We start from the raw sequence: 19,513 nt of genomic DNA on the forward strand, positions 1-19,513 counted from the left end.
TTTTTTTCCTTTTCTTTCTTCTCTTTCAAATTGCCCCTTCTCCTTCCGTTCTTCCCCTATCTATATACTCTGCCATCCTCCCCTCTTGACGGATGATGATCGATAGACACGAAAGATGTATTACGTAAAACGAAGGAGTGAGTTCGTGAATTGACAACAACATTCTGCTTTATTATGCGAGACCGACGTTCGATTTATGTTACGTAGCTTACATACATAGATATCAACGGGATATCTAGAAGGAATTATTAAGAGAGAGAGAGAGAGAAAGAGAGAAAGATTTCACGCTAAACGTAGATCTCCATTGATTTATAATACGACCTCCGACATCATCGAGCGTTAACATTTCCTTCAAGTTTGTATCGTAAAACGTAATAGCCAAGTAAAAGTATTTTATGTATGTATATATATATATATATTTTTTTTTTCTATTTTTCATATAGAAGAATGAATTGTAATTAATAATTATTAAAGAAGAGAAGATAGAATTGTTTTATGTGCAATATATTTCCATTTTCCACGTAGAACAATGAATTGCGATTAATAATTAATTGAGAAGATTAGGAATTATATATATATATATATATATATATATATATATATATATATATATATTTATGAAGGTTTTGTTTTAGATTTAAGATTAAATACAAAGCGTGATTATTTACTTCTGGCGAAAGGCTTAAACGATTTTCTTTGAGAAAGGCAAAAGAGACACCATAATTCGTGGTTCCTGGCAATAAACTAATTATCGTCTTAGAGAATCGATGGCCTAGCTCGTCTTCTCTTGCACTTCGACCCGAGACTATAGAACAAGTGCTAAATTGCGATATCCTGTATCTCTCTCTCTCTTTCTTTCTGTCCTTTTTCTCTCTCTCTTTCTCTCTCTCTCTCTCTCTCTCTCTCTGACTCTGTAAGTGCTAATGGCCTAAGGAGTTTGCTAGCCGGTACTAATAAACCACTCTCCGCACCTTCGATAATTAGGAGTTAATTAATCTTCGAACGATCGTCGAAGAAAAGTAGAGAGACCGCTAGGACTCTTTCTCGTGTTATCGTATTTTGGATATCTTCGTCGATATCTTCCGGCAACATTTGTACCTTATGAGTTCCTCTTCCTTGTAATAGTATTTCACATTTTTTTTCTTTTCGATATTTTTAATTACTCTTTGTTTACTTGTTCCTTATTTCTTTTCTTTTTCTTATTTATAGTCGAAAAATCATAAGATATATACATATATATACATATATACACACAGCATACACAAGTATTTATCAATAAATATAATAGATAGTATATATATATATATATATATATATATATATATATATATATATATATAGATCTAAAAGGGAAAAAAAGAATAAATGAATCTAAAATGGTTTCTCTGTTCGTTTGACACGAATAAACGGAGATAAATTGTTGACGCGAAGCAAGAAGATATACATATACACGTACACGGTATAATAATACTACCTACAATGGTATCACGCAAGAGCGGCAGAAGAAAAGCCGAGTGAGCAAGTCGAGTGGGCAAGAAGGTGTTTTTTATCGAGTCCGAAGAGTTGTGCAAGCCATGCTTGTGCGTCGTCTCTCAAGGGTATAACGTGTTATGAATCGCGCTACTCCTGGGACGGTGTAAAGTGCATAGCTAAGCTTAAGCTTCTTAAGTTACAATACCCTGGTAAAGTTACAAGAATGCAAAGGCAAGGCTCTTTATTTTCAACGTAAAACAGGGGCAACCGACGGCTTCAAACGAATATGAAAGAGGAATTACATGGATAATGTCCGACGAGTGTGTAATCTCACCATCTTAAAGATTAATACATATTATTATACGATTATTTCGTGTGAGTCTTCTTTCCTTTTCTTTTCTTTCTATTCTTTTTCTTTTCTCTCTCTCTCTCTCTCTCTCTCTCTCTCTTTCTCTCTCTTTCTCTCGTATTAAATAATGAAGATATCAACGCACGAACAGAAACTACAATTAATTATTTCGTAGATTGACGTACCTATGGAAAGAAGGGAAGAAAGAAAGAAGAGAAAGAAAAAAAAAAAAAATAAGAAAAAAGAAAAGAAAACAATATTGAACATATTAATTACGGTCATATTTAAAAGGTCATTTAAAAATGTATAGATATAACGGATGGCTTTATAAGCGGTATCTTAAAATGAATAGGCAAATAAACACTTAACTTATAATATTATAATATCGTCGAGAGTCTTTTTTTTTTTTCCTTTATCGATATTATAATTCACAAAAGATTTCAACTCTAGTAATGGAAACTATAATGAATTATTATAAATTGATATATAACCGTAGGAAAAGAAAAAAGGATACAAAAGAAAAAAAAAAAAAAAAAGAAAAAAAAAGGAAAGAGAAAAAAAAAGGAATTTCAATATATTCATTGTAAAGATATTCAAAGGTCACTTAAATATTTACATAAGGTATCGGTCGATGACATTCCGTAATAATATATTTAGCGAATAGTCGAAGAATTATTATTTAGAGGAAAGAAGATCCTTTTGAGGATTTTTCGACGCATTAGAGTTATTGGATCGATCGTTTGGCTATTCGATCGTGGTTTAGGCCTATCGAAGAGTCATCAGGTAATGTTTGAGGTCATTTAATCGCCTTCTCTCTCCTCTCTCTCTCTCTCTCTCTCTCTCTCTAGAACGGAATTAATCTACATATAACCACCGTGACACGTGCGCCTTTCTTCACGATCTTCACGATTTTCGCAAGATACTCGTCTCTCTCACTCACTCACTCACTCACTCTCTCTCTCTCTCTCTCTCTCTCTCGCTCGCTCTCTCTCTCTCTCTCTTTGTATGTATTTCTCTCTTACTCTTCCTTACGCGTAGTACGCTTTCGCGAGATATCGTTAAAGATCGAGCAAGGAAGCCGAGTTTCCCTGAGACGGGTTCGCGCGGCACCTTCGATTTATTTCATCGATACTGGTAATTGCTTCCAAGAAGGTCGTCTTACGCTAACAAGTTAAGTTTCTCTCTCGGAGAGAAGTCTAGACACAACCAGTCCGTTACTCTCTTTCTCTGTTCGACTTTAAAAGATCTCGCTTCTTCTTCCTTATCCTTTATTTTTGCTCCCTTATCGGTGCCTTCATAATTTTATAAGAAAGAAATCATTACGTCTATATATATATATATATATATATGAGATCGTTTGAGGATGAAGAAAAAAAAAGAAAAAACAAAAAAAAAAAAGAAAAGAAAAAAAAATTGTGAAAAAAAAATAATGAAAAAGAAAAAATAATAAAAAAAAAAAAAAAATAAAAGGAAGAGAAAAATATAAATAGATACTATAATATATATACATATATTAAAGATCATAAGAATATAAAAATATGCACAAGTATAAAAATAAAATACTATTTGATTCGTTATATTTATCAGTTTCAATATCGTCCGATCATGATATTTAACGTGGTATATCGAAAAACAAAACAAGCCCAAAAAAAAAAAAGAAAAAAAAAGAAAAGAAAAGAAAAGAAAAGAACTAAATAAATAAATCGCGTTCTACGATCTTTAACATTTAAGATGAACGGTGGAACGATCGATGAAATTCTTATTCATTCTTAGTTGCGAAACGTTCGATCTCGAAATTCTTTACGGTGAACGTGTTTAATGCATTTTAGAATCGAGCTGGCAAAGAGATCACCACTTAGGTTAAAGTTCAATCGACATGTTCGTTAACTCCACAATCTGGTAGATGCGGAGGGGGTGGTGGCGAGAGTGAGGGGGGACGCGTGCGGTTGTATTAAACAGAGGAGAAAAGAGAACGATGACGAGCCATTTTCTGTCTCTCGGATAAACGATACTACTTTCAAAGAGAAAGAGAGAGATAGAGAGAGAGAGAGAGAGAGAGAGAGAGAGAGAGAGAGAAAGAGAGATAGAGAGTGTGTGTATATAAAAGATAGATAGAGTGAGACTGAGGGAAAGAGAGAGAGAGAGAGAAAGATAGAAATAGAAAAGTTAACTTGAACCTTTAGTGCTCGTTACGAATCGTTCGAGCTAATCGTTCGACTCGAGAGGACAACGATGACGACGAAAATTATTGGTGAGTAGGGTTATCGTCGTGCATCTCCTCGATGAACGTCGTCGACGACGACGACGACGACGACGATGACGACGAAGACAACGAAGAATAAGAAAAAGAAGAAGAAGAGATCCGTCCTTTCTTTTACCACGGAAGCGAACGATGAACTCTCACGAGGATCGATATGGATCTTTCTCTTTCTCTCTGTCTCTTTCTCTGTCTCTCTCTGTCTCTCTCTCTCTTTTTCTCTCTCTCTCTCTCTCTCTCTCTCACTCTAGGTTCTTTAAAGGGGGAGGAAATAATCGATAGATCGCCGTGAAAACGGTAAATACCTAGCAGCCAATTCGTTCCTCTTGCGTACTTACTAATGGCCGGTGATTATAACAGGAGTTTCGATCGATTCCGGAAACGATACTTTCTTGATAATCGTGTACGAGTTACTACGATCGAGATCTTTCAATTCTGAGACTAAGGATTAGATAGAGAAAGGATTTTCTCTTCATTTTGAAAATCATTCGAAATTTCGTATAGTTTTTGCATTTGTCGAAAATACGATAATGTACGATATGTAAGTAATTGAATAGTACAATTTATAGTTATTACTTATGCATAGTTATAAAGATAGTTATATTATTATATTATTATATAGTTATATGATTATATAGTTACAAAGATAGTTATATTATTTGTCTATAGTTAGAAAAATAAGATCGTATATTTGCGTACTTAGCTTGTTTACTTAATCTTCTAATTTATTATTATATTTAGAATGGTATATACGCGCTTATTTGAAATAATTTGGTTGAGCATCGTCGTTCTAAGATAACGCGTGTGATTTCTTTTTTTTTTTTTTAACTTCTTTTCATTTCCTACTTTTTTTTTCTTTTTTTTTTTTTTTTTTTTTCATCGAGATTACCTTTAGCACGCACGAAGCAATTAATTATTTCACTATTTACTAGTTGCATAATGTAGGTGGCATCAAAGTGACTAAAACTTCAACGCGTTATGTAATTTTTTTTCTTTCTCTCTCTCTCACACACACGCACACACACTCTCTCTATCTCTCTCTCTCTCTCTCTCTCTCTGTGTGTGTGTGTGTGTGTAAAGCAGAGAAATAACTGTATTTTTTAGAACGACTAGGTCCTTCTTACTTTCTCTTTTTTTTTTATTTACGAAATTTCATCAAAAAAAAAAAAAAAAAAAAAAAAAAAAGAAAAACGTTATAATGATCGTCGCGAATAAAGGAATAATTCATTAATGAGAAAAGAATTCATTTTACTATTCGATCATTATTAATTTATCCATCTATTTATTTATTTATTTATTTATTTATTTATTTTCACAGTTACCACAGGGGATCATTGTTCGATTGAATGTTTCGGGGGGAAAAGAAAAAGTAATAAAAGGGAAAAAGAAAAAAAAGGAAAAAAAAAAGAAGAAGAGAAAAAGAAAGGAAAAAGATGGAAAAAAAAAAAAAAAACTTGGCACGTGTATAACCCGCAGGCAAAACTCAATACCTATCCAAGAGCTTTAAAATGAATCTAGGAAGAGCATTCGATAAAGTGGAAACAGTCGTAAAAACTAATCGACATGCAATGCCGGCGGCCTTTGTCCTACTTCTTCTAAACAGAAAGCACCATTAAAAAATGCGTTGTCTGACTTATCTTGAACATTTAAATTGGCCATTATAGTTGAAAACATCTGCGACGGAGTTAGATACCCAACGACAGTACATCGTTCCTTCTCTCTCTCTCTCTCTCTCTCTCTCTCTCTCTCTCTCTCTCTCTCTCTCCCTCCGTCTTTCTCTATCTTTCACTTATATTTGAAAACGTATTTTTTTTTTCGATCGTGGTCACGTTATTGTACCTACCTAGATTGTATTATAGGTACATCACAGAGAATAACTATCGACATAAGCATCGACTATATCGTAATAATGCATAAATTCTTAACTGAAAGTTTTCGTTGAGTTGCAAACGTTAAATAACTATCTGTCCATCTCTCTCTCTCTCTCTCTCTCTCTCTCTCTCTCTCTCTCTCTCTCTCTCTCTCTCTCTGTAAGTAAGAGCAATAACTTGGCGAGAGTCAAAGAAGCCTTAGGAATACTTGTCGGGACTAGCTCTCGAGGGTTCCTTCGATCTTCGATTCTTCTTCTTCGATCCATTGTGAGTATCCTCGTAGCGTTTTAACCTTTTGACTCGGCGAGACTCAACTTGGCTTATAGCGCCTCCAGGAGACTCTCGCAAGCGTCTCGTTTCACACTCACATCAGGATTAGCATTTTAGTTCTTCCCTCTTACTCTCTCACTTCTCCTCCTCTTCCTCCTCCTCCTCCTCCTCCTCCTCCTCCTCCTCTTTCACCTACTCCTCCTCCTTTTCGATTCCACCCATTCTTTCTCTTTTCATTTTTATCTTAGTGTCTCTCTCTCTCTCTCTCTCTCTCTCTCTCTCTCTCTCTCTCTCTCTCTCTCTTACTCTATCTATCTATCTCTCTTTTCTCTCTCTTTCTCCCTTTTTCTCTTTGCTCTCATACGCGCGTTTCATCGTCACGTTTCATCTTCTCCTCTCCTACGAAATACATTGAATACATTCGAAATTATTCTGTCGTTCGAGTTAAAAGAGTAGGCGTCATAATATTCGTAGAATGTTACTCGCTATAGATTTTGTAAACGTGATATTTGTAGATTATTAATTTTTATCCCTTTCAAATAATTATAATGAACGGTCCCGTCACATTCTCGTTTCGTTGGAATGTAATCGTTTAGATTAAACGATCTCTTTCTATTCTTTCTCATTTTTTTTTTTCTTTCTCTTTTTATTATCAATTAAATAGATAGATAGATAAACTTATACATAGATGGATAAAGAGAAAGAGAATGAGTGAGTGAGAAAAAGAAAGAGAATTGAAAATTTACTTCTAGATTATTATTTATTTAGACGATCTAAACGTGCCGACAAAGAGATACCTAAGGCGATCGTTTCATTTACAGAGTCATATCATCGCAAGCTTTCTCCTTTCATGTTTGCTCACACCCACCGGTGAACGTCGTTCTTGAAGAGTTTATGGTAATCATACGGAAGGCTTCATACGGAGCGGAACGAATTTGAAATATTATTCACAAATTTTCTATGAACTAACTCGAATCTTCGCTCATTGATTTTTACCGTTTCCCCCAAGTCCCCCCGACCACCGGCCCCCCTCCCCCTGTCACCCCGCCCGTTTCCATTTTCTTTTCTTTCTTTCTCATTTCTTCGTTTCTTTTTTCTCTTTTCTTTTTCTCTTTCTACGATTTCCTACGATCGAATATATCGAATATATGTATACATACATACACACACACACACATATATATATATGTATCTTAAGTGATCTCTCGATCGATATAAGACAAACTCGTTCTTTAAATGATGAAATCTGCTTCTGAAATCATTCCAAATACGGGGGAGAGGGAATTAGATATTACTATCGAACCTACCGGTTGCCAGAGTAATGGATTGGAAAGTACCTATACTCGTTCCGGTAATTGAGACAGGTGTCATCAAGGATTCATACTATTCCTATCTTCACCCCTCACCACCTCTATGGTTACTTAGCAACAGAAATTCATAGAAAAAGAAAATAAAAAAGTAAAAGAAAAAGAAGAAGAAGAAGAAGATGATGATGATGATGATGATGATGATGACGATGATAAAAAAGTTGCTCTCCTTGTCCCCGAGGTAGCCAATTACCGCTTAGACTTGTAACTTTCGAATGACATAAAGAGAAAGAAAGAAAGAAAGAGAGAGAGAAAAAGAAAGAGAGAGAGAGAGAGAGAGAGAGAGAGAGAGAGAGAGAGAAATGGAGAGACCATATTCGAACGTGATCTCTTATAGGACATTCGTACAAGACGATGACCGTCGATCAGTCATTTTACAATCGCGAAGAATTCGTATCTTGGAATTAGAAAAAAAAAAAGGAAATAGAAAAATGAACGAGCGAGCGAGCGCGCATTATCTCTCGCTCGTTCGAGAGATAGATAGATAGATAGATAGATAAATAGAGAGAGAGAGAGAAAGAGAGAGAGTGGAGGGGGGGGGGAGCGAGTGAAAGAGAGAAAAAGAATTTGCTTCTCTATTTTATTTAATTGAGTGACGTTTCTGAACGATTAAGAAACTACCGACTCTCATATAAACGATAGAAATACCGTAATAAGTGCAGAAAGAAGGAATGGACTGACCTCGATGCATAGAGAGAGAGAGAGAGAGAGAGAGAGAGAGAGAGAGGGGTGGGGGTGAGATGAGGTCGGGAAGTTAGGAGAGAAAAAGGACAGAAAAAAAGAAAGACGGCGGAGGGTTCAAAGATTGGATTAGGTCAGGACGGATTATGACGAAGGTAAAAAACGAACGAACGGGATTTCTCGAACGAGCGCACACACATACACACACACAAACAAAAAAAAATAAACAAACAAACAAACACACACACACACACACACATATGTTTTTAATGAACTGAATCTGGATCTACTACTTGAACGATGAAGTTCGAGGGAACGTTTTTCGTCTCTTATGGTATGACCTTAACCTTTCTATTTGAAAAAGAATTCGATCGTGGAGGAAAAGGAAGAAAGGGGAGATAGCATGGTGGATAACAAGAAAAAGAAAAGAAAGAGAAAGAGAGAGAGAGAGAGAGAGAGAAAGATAAGTTTGAGAACGGTTTAATACTATTTATGTTAAGTATATCGTGTCTTTGGACGGACCTCTAAGGAAAGGAAGTAAGTTAATAAGTGAGTAAGGAAGGAAGGACCTTTGACCTCGAGAGGACTTCTGAGAAGAGTACATCTCGTTCTTTTCACAAGTCCAAGAAGAGAACCGAGAGTGGGACGGATCGAATATGGCGCATCACGATGAAAGTAGAGTCGTACTAGTTCGTGGGTGCTCCGCTTTGGCACACGAGTAAATCGTCGTACTCTCTTTCTCTCTTTCTCTCTCTCTCTCCCTCTCTCATTCTTTCATTCTTTCTTCTTCTTGATGATTGCGGATAAGAAGAGCAAGAAAGGTCACGGAGACGCAAGACGCTTAAACGCCGATATTCTCGAATTTATTTTCGAATATATATATATCGGTATATGTGTATATATATATATATATATATATATATATATACCGTATTCGTAGGTTAATCCGAAGCAGGTAGAGATAGAAAAGAAATAGAGAGAGAAAGAGATAGAGATAGAGAGAGAGAGAGAGAGAGAGCCGGTTCTTCCGCTTCTTCTTACCATCTTTCTTCTTGATGTCGGTGAATGCATGCCATGGAGATACATGCTCCTCTCTCATCGCGGTTACTAGGCTCGAGAGTGCCGCAAGGTCGGAACATACGGATGAATTGGCCCGATCCCACGGCCTTGATTCCACGCGCATGCTTCTAACGAGAGTAATAAGCTCCCGATAACGTGCGAAAGTCACCAACACCTATCCTTACACTTTTCTTCCTCTTCTTCCTTCTCTTCTTCTTTTTCTTCCTCTTCCTTCTTCTTCTCCTACTCCTCTTCCTCTTCCTCTTCTTTTCCTTTTTCTTCTTCGTTTAATACAAAATTTCGATACATCGATATCTCGTGCAAATACTTCGATACATCGATCGAAATTATACGAACGAATTCATTGTTCGATCTTGCTACCATAGATCTCTTTTTTGTTTTCTTTTTTTTCCTTTTTTTCTTTTTTTTTCTTTTTCCTTTCCTTTTTCTTATCGGAATAATTCAATTTTCATTGATCTAACGTTTGTCCGTAACAGTTATTACTGCTTATTTATTTTATATTTATTTTCCGTTTCTGCACTCTTCTCGAGGCTCAACGATTTAGAAAAATACAATTCGCGGTTACGTAGTCCGACGATAAATAAAGGCTCATTTTTATTGCACGCTCCATTAGATTCGCATCGTTCTGCCTAACAGCGCGCGACAAATTTACATTTACTGTACCGTTTCTTTCCTTTCTTTTATAATATTTAAAAGTCGTAATATTCTTGCGATAGAATAGAGTTTTAATGACTTTGAAAGACTTGTGTCGGTATTAATATCATTTGTTAATTTGTAGAAATATCGAAGTACTTATAGGAATTAGAGTAGCCGCTTAAAAAAAAAAAAAAAAAAAAGGAGAAAAAAGAATGTAACATTAAGGTAATTCATCATTCTTGATTCTATAATGATTTACGTCAATAACGTACATACAGTTAGGCATAATACTTGATCGATTTCGATGAATTAGATCTCATTTTAATTAAATAGATTTAAACGAGGAGATGTATCGTTTATCGTTTGATTTCAATCTAATCGAATCGATCTACCGTTAAATTTCAAGCAATAAACATCACAGTTCTCTTATTGCACACTCACAAATTAAGATAAACAATTGTTTCGATTATTTAACATTCATTCAAGATACACCAGTAGTCCTGTAACATCGTCTATGGATATTAATAATTAAATAACAATAATTTGTAATAATCGAGTTTATATAATTATTAAGAAAAATACATTTCTTCATTTAAACGTCATATGAGCTTTAATACGACGATAAAAAGAAATAATTTTATTCTTGAATTTTGATAGGTCTGAAACTGACAATTCTTTTTTTTTTTTTTTTTTTTTTTGAGGTATTTGAAGTAAATCTAAGAAAATACTTGCGAAAGGCACATATCGATCGTATAGATCATAACAAGGATAATTTGATATTCGATCGTATATTTCGAAATTAAAAATTTGCGAGAGAATAGCTGATGAAAATTTTCCGGAAGAGAATTGAAGGGGTATCTTGAGTTTAATTCTGGAAATTCGCTTTTCAAGCGTTATCGAATTATTATCCCCATTAGTCCACGCCTTCGTTCACGATCGTTAGAAAATAAAAACAAAGAGCAAGAGAAAGAGAGAGAGAGAGAGAGAGAGAGAGAGAGAGAGAGAGAATAAATGAGTGAGTGAGTGAGTAAATGAGTGAGTGAGTGAGTGAATGAGTGAGTGAGAGAGAAGAGGGGATCGAGGAAAATTGCTTCGACGGCCGTTAACTTAAGCGTACTGTAATCATCGTATCGATAATCGATGTCAAAGGTCGACCACATGGCCGAGTGATAAAGATCTCGAACGAAATAATCGGACTAATGTGAACGGTAACGAGCCATTACTTTAATTTAATCTTTTTTTGTTTTCTTTTTCTTTTCTCATCAAACTTCTTCCTTATATATTTTACTTTATTATTTATTTATATACATATATATGTATATACATATTTTTTTATTTTATTTTCTCTCAGCTTTTATTAACCACGTATTCTTTGCAATTCATGATTTGACAAATGTTGAAGGTTCTATTTTATTTATTATATTGTATTTTTTTTCTTTTTTCTTTTTTTTTTCTTTTTTTTTTTTTTTGAATATGTATAGATATCTCATCGATCATGAAAGATCATAACTGTAGAATGGAAAGAAAATAGAATTTCGTCTTTTCACGAATTCGTTTCTAACGTAGACACGCCTGTCAGACACGTTCTACAATAAATTCGTGGCATAAATCTCGAGAGTATGAGGCAATTCGCAACGGGGAGATGTACGCTCGGTAAAGAATTTGCGACTAGACGTGTAGGACGTAAACGAAGAAGATGAGAGAATCGTGCTTCGCATTAAATTTTAAGGACCAATGTCCTTTCGTATTTTTTAAGAATAATATTCGCGCTACGTCTCCCAGGAATTAGTTAATCATTTTGTTTCTTTTACGTTTTACATTTTTTTTTTTTTTTTATAGTATCGTCGATTAATTGAAATCTTATGCGATTATAATCGGCTCACGAAAGGTTGTAAATTTTTTTGAAATTTTTAAGTAATTATTCCTTTCTTCTTAAGAAAGAAAGAAAGAAAGAAAGAAAGGAAAGAAAAAAGAAAAAAGGGTTGCGCCTTTTCAAAGATGAAATATATTTTCGTTAGAGGAAGAGAGTATGAACCAAAGAGCGCAATCTCCCCTAAAGTTTGTCAGCGACGGTTATCGATTTAAGGGCGCATCCTTCCCTATTTGTCACGTTGCTCTTTTCCCAGCAAGATTACGAGTTCTGTCCCATACGAGTATGGATCTAATCCGTCATATACGAGGGATAAGCAAATATATCTTAGAGAAGTTCTCTCGGGTATACTATCACGGATTTTGGATTTCAGAAATATATGAAATATCTTTTCACTTTTTGATATCGTTCAATATTCATGTTTATTTTCGAAGTGCAATAATATTGAATATATACATATATTATATATATATATATATATATATATATATATATATATATATATATATACAATATATTTATTAATTTTTTTTTTTTTTTATGTTTATACGTCCAAGAAACAAGAAAAGGGAATCAAGAGAAAATTTATGAAAGTTGGATTTAAGATAGGAATGAATCGAAGCGCTATAATGATAAAATCATCGTGAAACGAGTTCCATTTAGTTTTGTGGTCGAGGGAATAGCCATTACGATTGATGAACGTTTGCGGTTACGTCACTTTTAGTAGTATCTTCGCCTTGTTGCCGAAGCCATCGAAACTCTACATTTCCGGAAATACATAGTGGATAAAAAAAAAAAAAAAAAAAAAAAAAAAAACAAACTATTACTTCTTATTTTTCTTTTTTTTTTTTTTCTTTTTTGTATTTTTTTATATAGCAAATTTTCCGATATAAACTAATCGTAACTCGTATAAATTGTTTTCATTACTTAAAAATACTACATCGACGCCTGAATGTTGTTTGCACGGTTTACACGGCGTCTAAATTGTAATATACCTACAGGCGACGATATATCATTTCTAACGTAATATAACTTAAACGTAAAATATTAATAACATATGAATTACAAGTGCTATAGTGGAAAATATTGTTCTCATTATGCACCTATTGTGTCGATGTGCTTATTAATACTTGAAGGAAGATTATATCTCATATACCTTATAAAAAAATTTAAATCGACGTATTTCGAAGGTATTAAAGTAAAATTGAAAGAATTGTATAGTGATTAGAATTTTTCAGTAAGATACTCAGAGAGAAGAAAGAAATCATTTCATAATCCTATCTAATCTAAGTTTTTATGTGCATGTTAAATAATTAAGTAATTAAAAAGTAAATATTTAAGAAAACATTGAAATATATTCAGCCATTCGTTCGATAGTACTTGCAATATATAATCTTTATTTAGATTTTGATATATCGCAAGTAATATCGATCCAGATCTCACCACGGAAATTGCTGCATCTGAAGATCCTTAAAAATGACTCTACTCTAAAATTCTCGTTTCCGTGATGACACGAATGAACTTAGCAAGAATTTAGTTTCCAATTAAATATTAATGAAATGATCTTATTTATTAATTATTCTTTCTTGAATTTGCGATTTATATTCGTTGAAAAATAAAATAAAATTTATTTCATATTGATCGTGTCTTACGTTCTTCGTAATGTTGCTAGGAATATTATATTTTTTCAATGTTAATTATATAATGTTATTTATTAATGATTCCATTTCGAATTTAAACCTATTTTATTTTACACGGTCAATTTTATTTTGAAAGTATTGCAAGATCTATTTCTTCTATTTATAAATTTTTAAATCATCGTTTCTTTTATCTATATTGAATTAATTATATCAAATATGAAAAGTTTTTTATCTTTTGTCTTCCTATAATGCTGTACAAACGGAGAATATATATTTAAATATGATATATATATATAAATTATTTATGGAAAATAAAACTTTAAATTTAATTTAATAAAAATTGAAAATAGAAAAAGAAAATGAGAAATTTTCGACCCTAATCTAAACAAATATTCTTTTTTTTTTTTGCGTGGCAAAGGGAGAACTTGGCACACATCCCAAGTGTACTTCCTTCAACTCTATTGGCACCTTTATTCAATGTAGTTTCAGTGATCTCTACAATTGTCATATCTTATACATTTCGTATCTATGACTTTAATATAGAACTCGTTTTTATTAAAATAATACTATGAATTCAATTGAACTTTAGAAAGAAGAACATGTGCAAAATTTATGACATGACAATCAATCATTTTGTACCGATTCGGACCTTTTGTCTTCGACATGATTGAGCGTTCGAAAGGACTTTAAAAATTCATTTACTACTTAAGAAGTTTTGCGATGGCTCTAAAATACTCGTCCGTGATTTAGATCGAAATTAAAATTGGATGATCTGTAGCTGCTTGAACATAGCGAAGTTGATCGAGATCCTTTTCAATAATACACTGACTACATTACTGACCGATAGTTACTTTTAACGAACAGTCATTGAAGTCACATTCGCAAAACTCTATTATCTTCTATAAATACAATCTGTGTGACTATTAAAAAAGTAATAAACTTTGCGAACAATTACTATTTCTATTTCGTGATATTTTAAATTTTAGCAGCGACACGAATCATTCGATTACATTATTACTTCGCGCCCGCGCTTACATATTCTAAAACAGAAAAATAAAAGCAAAATTATTGATATCATTATTATCACAATGTGTGATATAAAAATATATTCACTTTAAATATACATTGATATTTGCAGCAAAGATATCTTCCGAGATCTTCGATGTTTAATCATCGAAGAACAAAGGAGAATCCGATTATCGTTAAATGAATTAAAAAGACCGAATATATTTATATTATATTAGGCCAATTAGCCCGAGATTAAAAATGTTTAAGTATAGAAATTTCATATTAAAATTATTTTATGTTTCTCGCGAGTTATCGTCTTACTTTAATGTTTAAATTAAAGTACTATTGTTTAAATATTAATCTATTGTATTAAATCGTAAAAAATTGTAAAAAATTATCAAAAATATTAATTTGTAAATTTTCGCGTTCAGTTAGAGAGAGTTTCGATGTATTCATATATATAAATATATACATATATATATATGTGTGTGTTGTTTGTGTGTGTGTGTGTGTATATATATATATATATATTTGGTAACGTGGATAGCCAAGCATGGAGCCGTCTAGACGCGGAGGCGTCTGCATGGAAACTGAAATGCATTCACCGTTGAACGTTCTGCTCCTAGCATGATTCAGTTCGGTTTCCTTTGATACTTAATTTTCCGTGATATAATAATACGCTTGAATTCTCATAGGAATAAGACGTCGGTTACGTTACATAGATCACATTTTATTCGAGCTGAAAATCAAAAAGCTTCGTTTTTCTTCCCTTTTTCTTTTTTCCATTTTTTTCCTTTTTATCGTCAAAGAATTTTAAACAAGTTGCTATTTAATAATTTACAAACGTAAGAAAGTTCTTTCCTATTTTTCTTTTCTCCTTCTTCTCATCGATAAAATTTCTTTGGGCATTCGTCAATTTTATATTCTTTACGCGATTTATTTCATAGTAATCAAGATTGGCTCGATAGCCAGTCCGATGGCTCCTAAACGCGTCTTGTTTTGAATGTAACATTATTTTGCTGTGTAAGCGGAAACTTTACCTTACGTGGAATAGATATATCTGTGAGAACGATAGATACATATATATATATATATGTGCCTATGTATTAACTAGAATTGTATCTTTTAGAATTGAATAAAAAAAAAAAAAAAAAAAAAAAAAGAGAGAGATCGTATAATGAAAAAGATTTTTTCATGTAGCCGAATAAAATTATCGGAAGACGCAAACACCGTCGTTGCAGTCATGTAATTCATAAACAAAGCTCGAGATAATTCATTTATTTCGATATTTATTATATCATTCATGAGAAATAATAATGTTACTATTATTATGTAAATTTTCTTCCCGAGGAAATAATCGATCGACTTTTAGAATATATTTATAAATTTAGAAATAATTATAAATGATAAACGTAAGAATAATTCGAGGATAAGGCTTTTAACTAGTATATTTCCTATATTCGTTTCAAGATGGCATCAACGTTCAATGCGACTATTCAGATAAAGTTTTTGTATTATTTATACGAATATTATAGATTTTGACAATATTTTGTTATTTGAATTGATTATAAAATCGTCATTATTTGTTCTCATACGTGTACGTATGTAATCGTTTATGTGTTTTTTTCTTTTTTTTTTTTGTTGCCTTCATGGTTTACGTATAAAAGATCATTTCGTTTCGACCAATAAGAATCCATAGAATTCTAGTTAGTATTTAATATCAACGATACGGGACGACGTTTAGTTAAGCGCGAAATTCCCTATGCGTACGAGCCCTCTAGTGACAAAGTTATCTCGTAAGTTTGTTCGGTAATTTCGTCTGTTTCGGGAAGATTCGGCAATAGAGTAGCCAATCAGAAACGTTTGTAGTTCACGATCGGTGCAGTTGATAAATGGAGGATTTGTGTTTGTCAAGGTAGTTTTGTTTACGCGATAATTTTCACTCGGAATCAACTCCTCGCGTGTTTCGTGTGTGCTAAGAGGTAGATGAAGGTGCGTAACAGTATCCTTCGGTTTTCGCATTAAAATTGACAGGTACGAATGGTCTTGCTGCTGAGAAAGTTAATTCAACTCAAAGGATCTGTCGTCCGGAACATATGAACTTTGTAGGAAGGAAGGATTATTTCCACATTGAAATATGACAGTTACTCTCTACAAATTTATATTTACGAGGATATTATCATAATCTACGTTTAGCCATTAATCGATAATAATGTTAATAACATTTAGATCTTTTCATCTTAAACGAATTTTATTCAAATATCATTGCTTCTTCAACATAGGTTATGAGTTTAGCGATAATATTACGGCGATGTTAAGTAATGTATGGGAAAGTTTACTATATTTCAATTTTAACGTTTAAATTACTTTTATTCATTATTCTAACCTAATTGACGAAGTTTACACCCAACGAAAACTTTATTCGAACTTTCTTATACTGTACTTATAAACTTTGTCTATGATCAAATAAGATAATAAAATCACGATTAAAGCACATTTTATCATAACGTGTGAAATAGAAGCTAACATATTGCAGCTTTCTATAATTTATTCGTGGGAAATATTAATTTTTATCCGTGCACAGCGATAGCTCCATTAACATATTATAACCTTAGTTATTTTTCTTTTAATCAAATGATAAGAGGGAACACTAAGTGCTATCTTTCTTTTTTTTTTTTTTTTTTTTTTCCTTTTTTTTTTTCCTCACAATATGACACTTCTAGAGATTCTATGCATAATTAAAATATTTAGTATCACCAGCACCAATAGATTATTATGTCATTATATAGATTAGTTTATTGTTTGCAAAAGCACAGCTGCTAATCGCTGATTATGCATAAATTTAGAAAAAGATTACTTTGATTGTTTTACATACGTATCTCAGTATTTATATAATATTATTAATGACCATATTACAATGTATATTAACATGAACTTTTTTTTTCTATTCTTTAAAGGATTTAAGATGTCCCGTAATCACAAGGACAAGTATGAAAATTCTAATCCACATCGTACGCACACTATCATGTCCACGGAGGATGCAAACTCCGGGAAGAAATCTTATTGGCCGGAGTTGGAGATAACAGGCAGTATAAGAAATTTGAGTCCAAATTTATGGCAGCTAACTCATCTGACAGCATTGTATTTAAATGGCAATAGTTTACAAAGAATACCATCAGAGATATGCCGTTTAACGAATTTACGTGCTTTAGATCTGAGTAGCAATAAATTACGCAGTTTACCTGCGGAACTGGGGGACCTCATCTATCTCAGGTACGAATCTTTAAATGTTTAAAATAATATTTTAGATTTTTTTCCTATTCTTTTCTTTTCTTTCTTCTTCTTTTCTTTTTTTTTTTTTTTCTTTTTGTTTTTCCATATTTACGATATTTCTTTTTATTTCAGGGAGTTGTTATTAAACCAAAACTATCTTCGCGTGTTACCGTACGAGTTAGGAAAATTATTCCAGTTACAAGTGCTAGGACTTCAAGGTAATCCTCTCAGCAAGGAGGTAATGGCATTGTACGGAGAACCATCTGGAACTCACAAGCTGCTGTCGTATATGCTGGACAATTTACAAGGTAAGTACTAACATGAGGATTCATTAATAAATAAATAAGATTTTCACACATTGTTTAATTATTTTATAATATCATTTAATAATCGTACGAAATCGTAATTGTACTTTTAAATGTATGATTAAGATTTATTTTCAGACAGATTTATACTCGTATAATTTATAGTTGCGTCATATTGTTTACAGTAACAGTTAACGTAACGTTTACTATTAGATTTTCAATTTAAATATACATAACTATATCTAAATGGATATGTGGATAAAGTCACTAGCTTACTTATCCATTGCTATCATCAATGAGTTTAATTTCTTTTGAAAATCTTATTTAGTTTTCTACTTTATCGACCGTCCATAATATGATAATGTCATTTCCTGTAACGAACGATTTATCATTCTCTTCTCAACTTACTTTATACGTTGTTAGATGGCACTACAGATTTTATACTCTCTTTTATTTTTCTTTCTTTGTTATTTTTTTTTTATTATTTTTTAATTTTTTTTGTTTTTCTAAATTGTTGAGGAAAAAAATTTTCGATCTTTCGAATTCATTCGTTTATAAAGAAATCATTCTTAAATCTTCTCTTCAACTATTTGTATTTGTAATACGTATTTCTACGTTAATGAAATAATTTCAAACAAAAAAAACAAAACAAAACAAAATTTTCTTTACGAACATTTAGGATATATTAAGGGAAAAGAGATTTTCCGGGATGTAACAAATAAATAAGCAAAAAAAAGGAAAGAAACAAATAGAAAAAGGATTCGAAAAATATATATATATATATAGAGAGAGAGAGAAGGCATGTTTCTAGCGTGCTCCATGAAATTAATCGTTCATCGTACCTCCGGCGGTCTAAGAATACCAGACCTTTTGGAAGCACATAGAGCGTATTAGTGCCTACATAATTTAATTTCTTTTAACATCGAGGTCAAGTGGGTGTGCCAGAGTCGCGGGCAAGGTGGGCGGACGTTAGATTACGTTAGGGAATGCTTAGAGAGAACAAGGAGGAAAAGTAGAAGGAAGAGGAGAAATAATAGAAGTAAAAGAGAAAGAGAGAGGGGTGAGAGGGGAAGGAAGAGAGACAGAGAGAGAGAGAGAGAGAGAGAGAGAGAGAGAGAGAGAGAGAGAGTAAGTTAGAGAGAGCCGGGAGGGCGAGCCAGAAGGAAGGGCGTATTGCCATCCATTGTGTTTCATGATTTTTTTTAGTTATCCGATTGCCTCAAAGGTCTTGGTTGTACTATTCCGCTTATCCATTGTTCTCTGACTTTTACTATTCGGCACTGCAATACCTTGTCAGTCATCTCTCTCGTAACGCTTAGCTCCTCCGAGCTCTTCCATCATCGATACGATATAAGGATCATATATAATATAATGTGTGTATATATATATATATACACACACACACACACGTATATACACTTACACTATTCTCT

At 32.9% G+C, this 19,513-nt stretch overlaps 1 protein-coding gene across 3 annotated transcripts in view; it reads left to right on the forward strand.

Annotated features, from left to right (window-relative positions):
* Positions 1-19,513, forward strand: part of LOC124426329 (CCR4-NOT transcription complex subunit 6-like) — a 427,489-nt gene that overhangs the window by 22,102 nt on the left and 385,874 nt on the right. The window contains exons 1-3 of one of the 3 annotated variants that reach the window (XM_046967892.1): positions 16,341-16,494; positions 17,460-17,775; positions 17,908-18,083. In XM_046967892.1, the coding sequence (XP_046823848.1) occupies positions 17,468-17,775; positions 17,908-18,083 (484 nt within the window). In that variant the 5' untranslated portion in view covers positions 16,341-16,494; positions 17,460-17,467. Of the gene's footprint in view, positions 1-16,340; positions 16,537-17,459; positions 17,776-17,907; positions 18,084-19,513 lie in introns of those variants that run through there. The other 2 variants (XM_046967891.1, XM_046967893.1) reach the window with 2 other exon arrangements.

The sequence above is a fragment of the Vespa crabro genome, chromosome 8 (assembly GCF_910589235.1).
Source record: "Vespa crabro chromosome 8, iyVesCrab1.2, whole genome shotgun sequence".
Classification (NCBI taxonomy): Eukaryota; Metazoa; Arthropoda; class Insecta; order Hymenoptera; family Vespidae; genus Vespa; species Vespa crabro.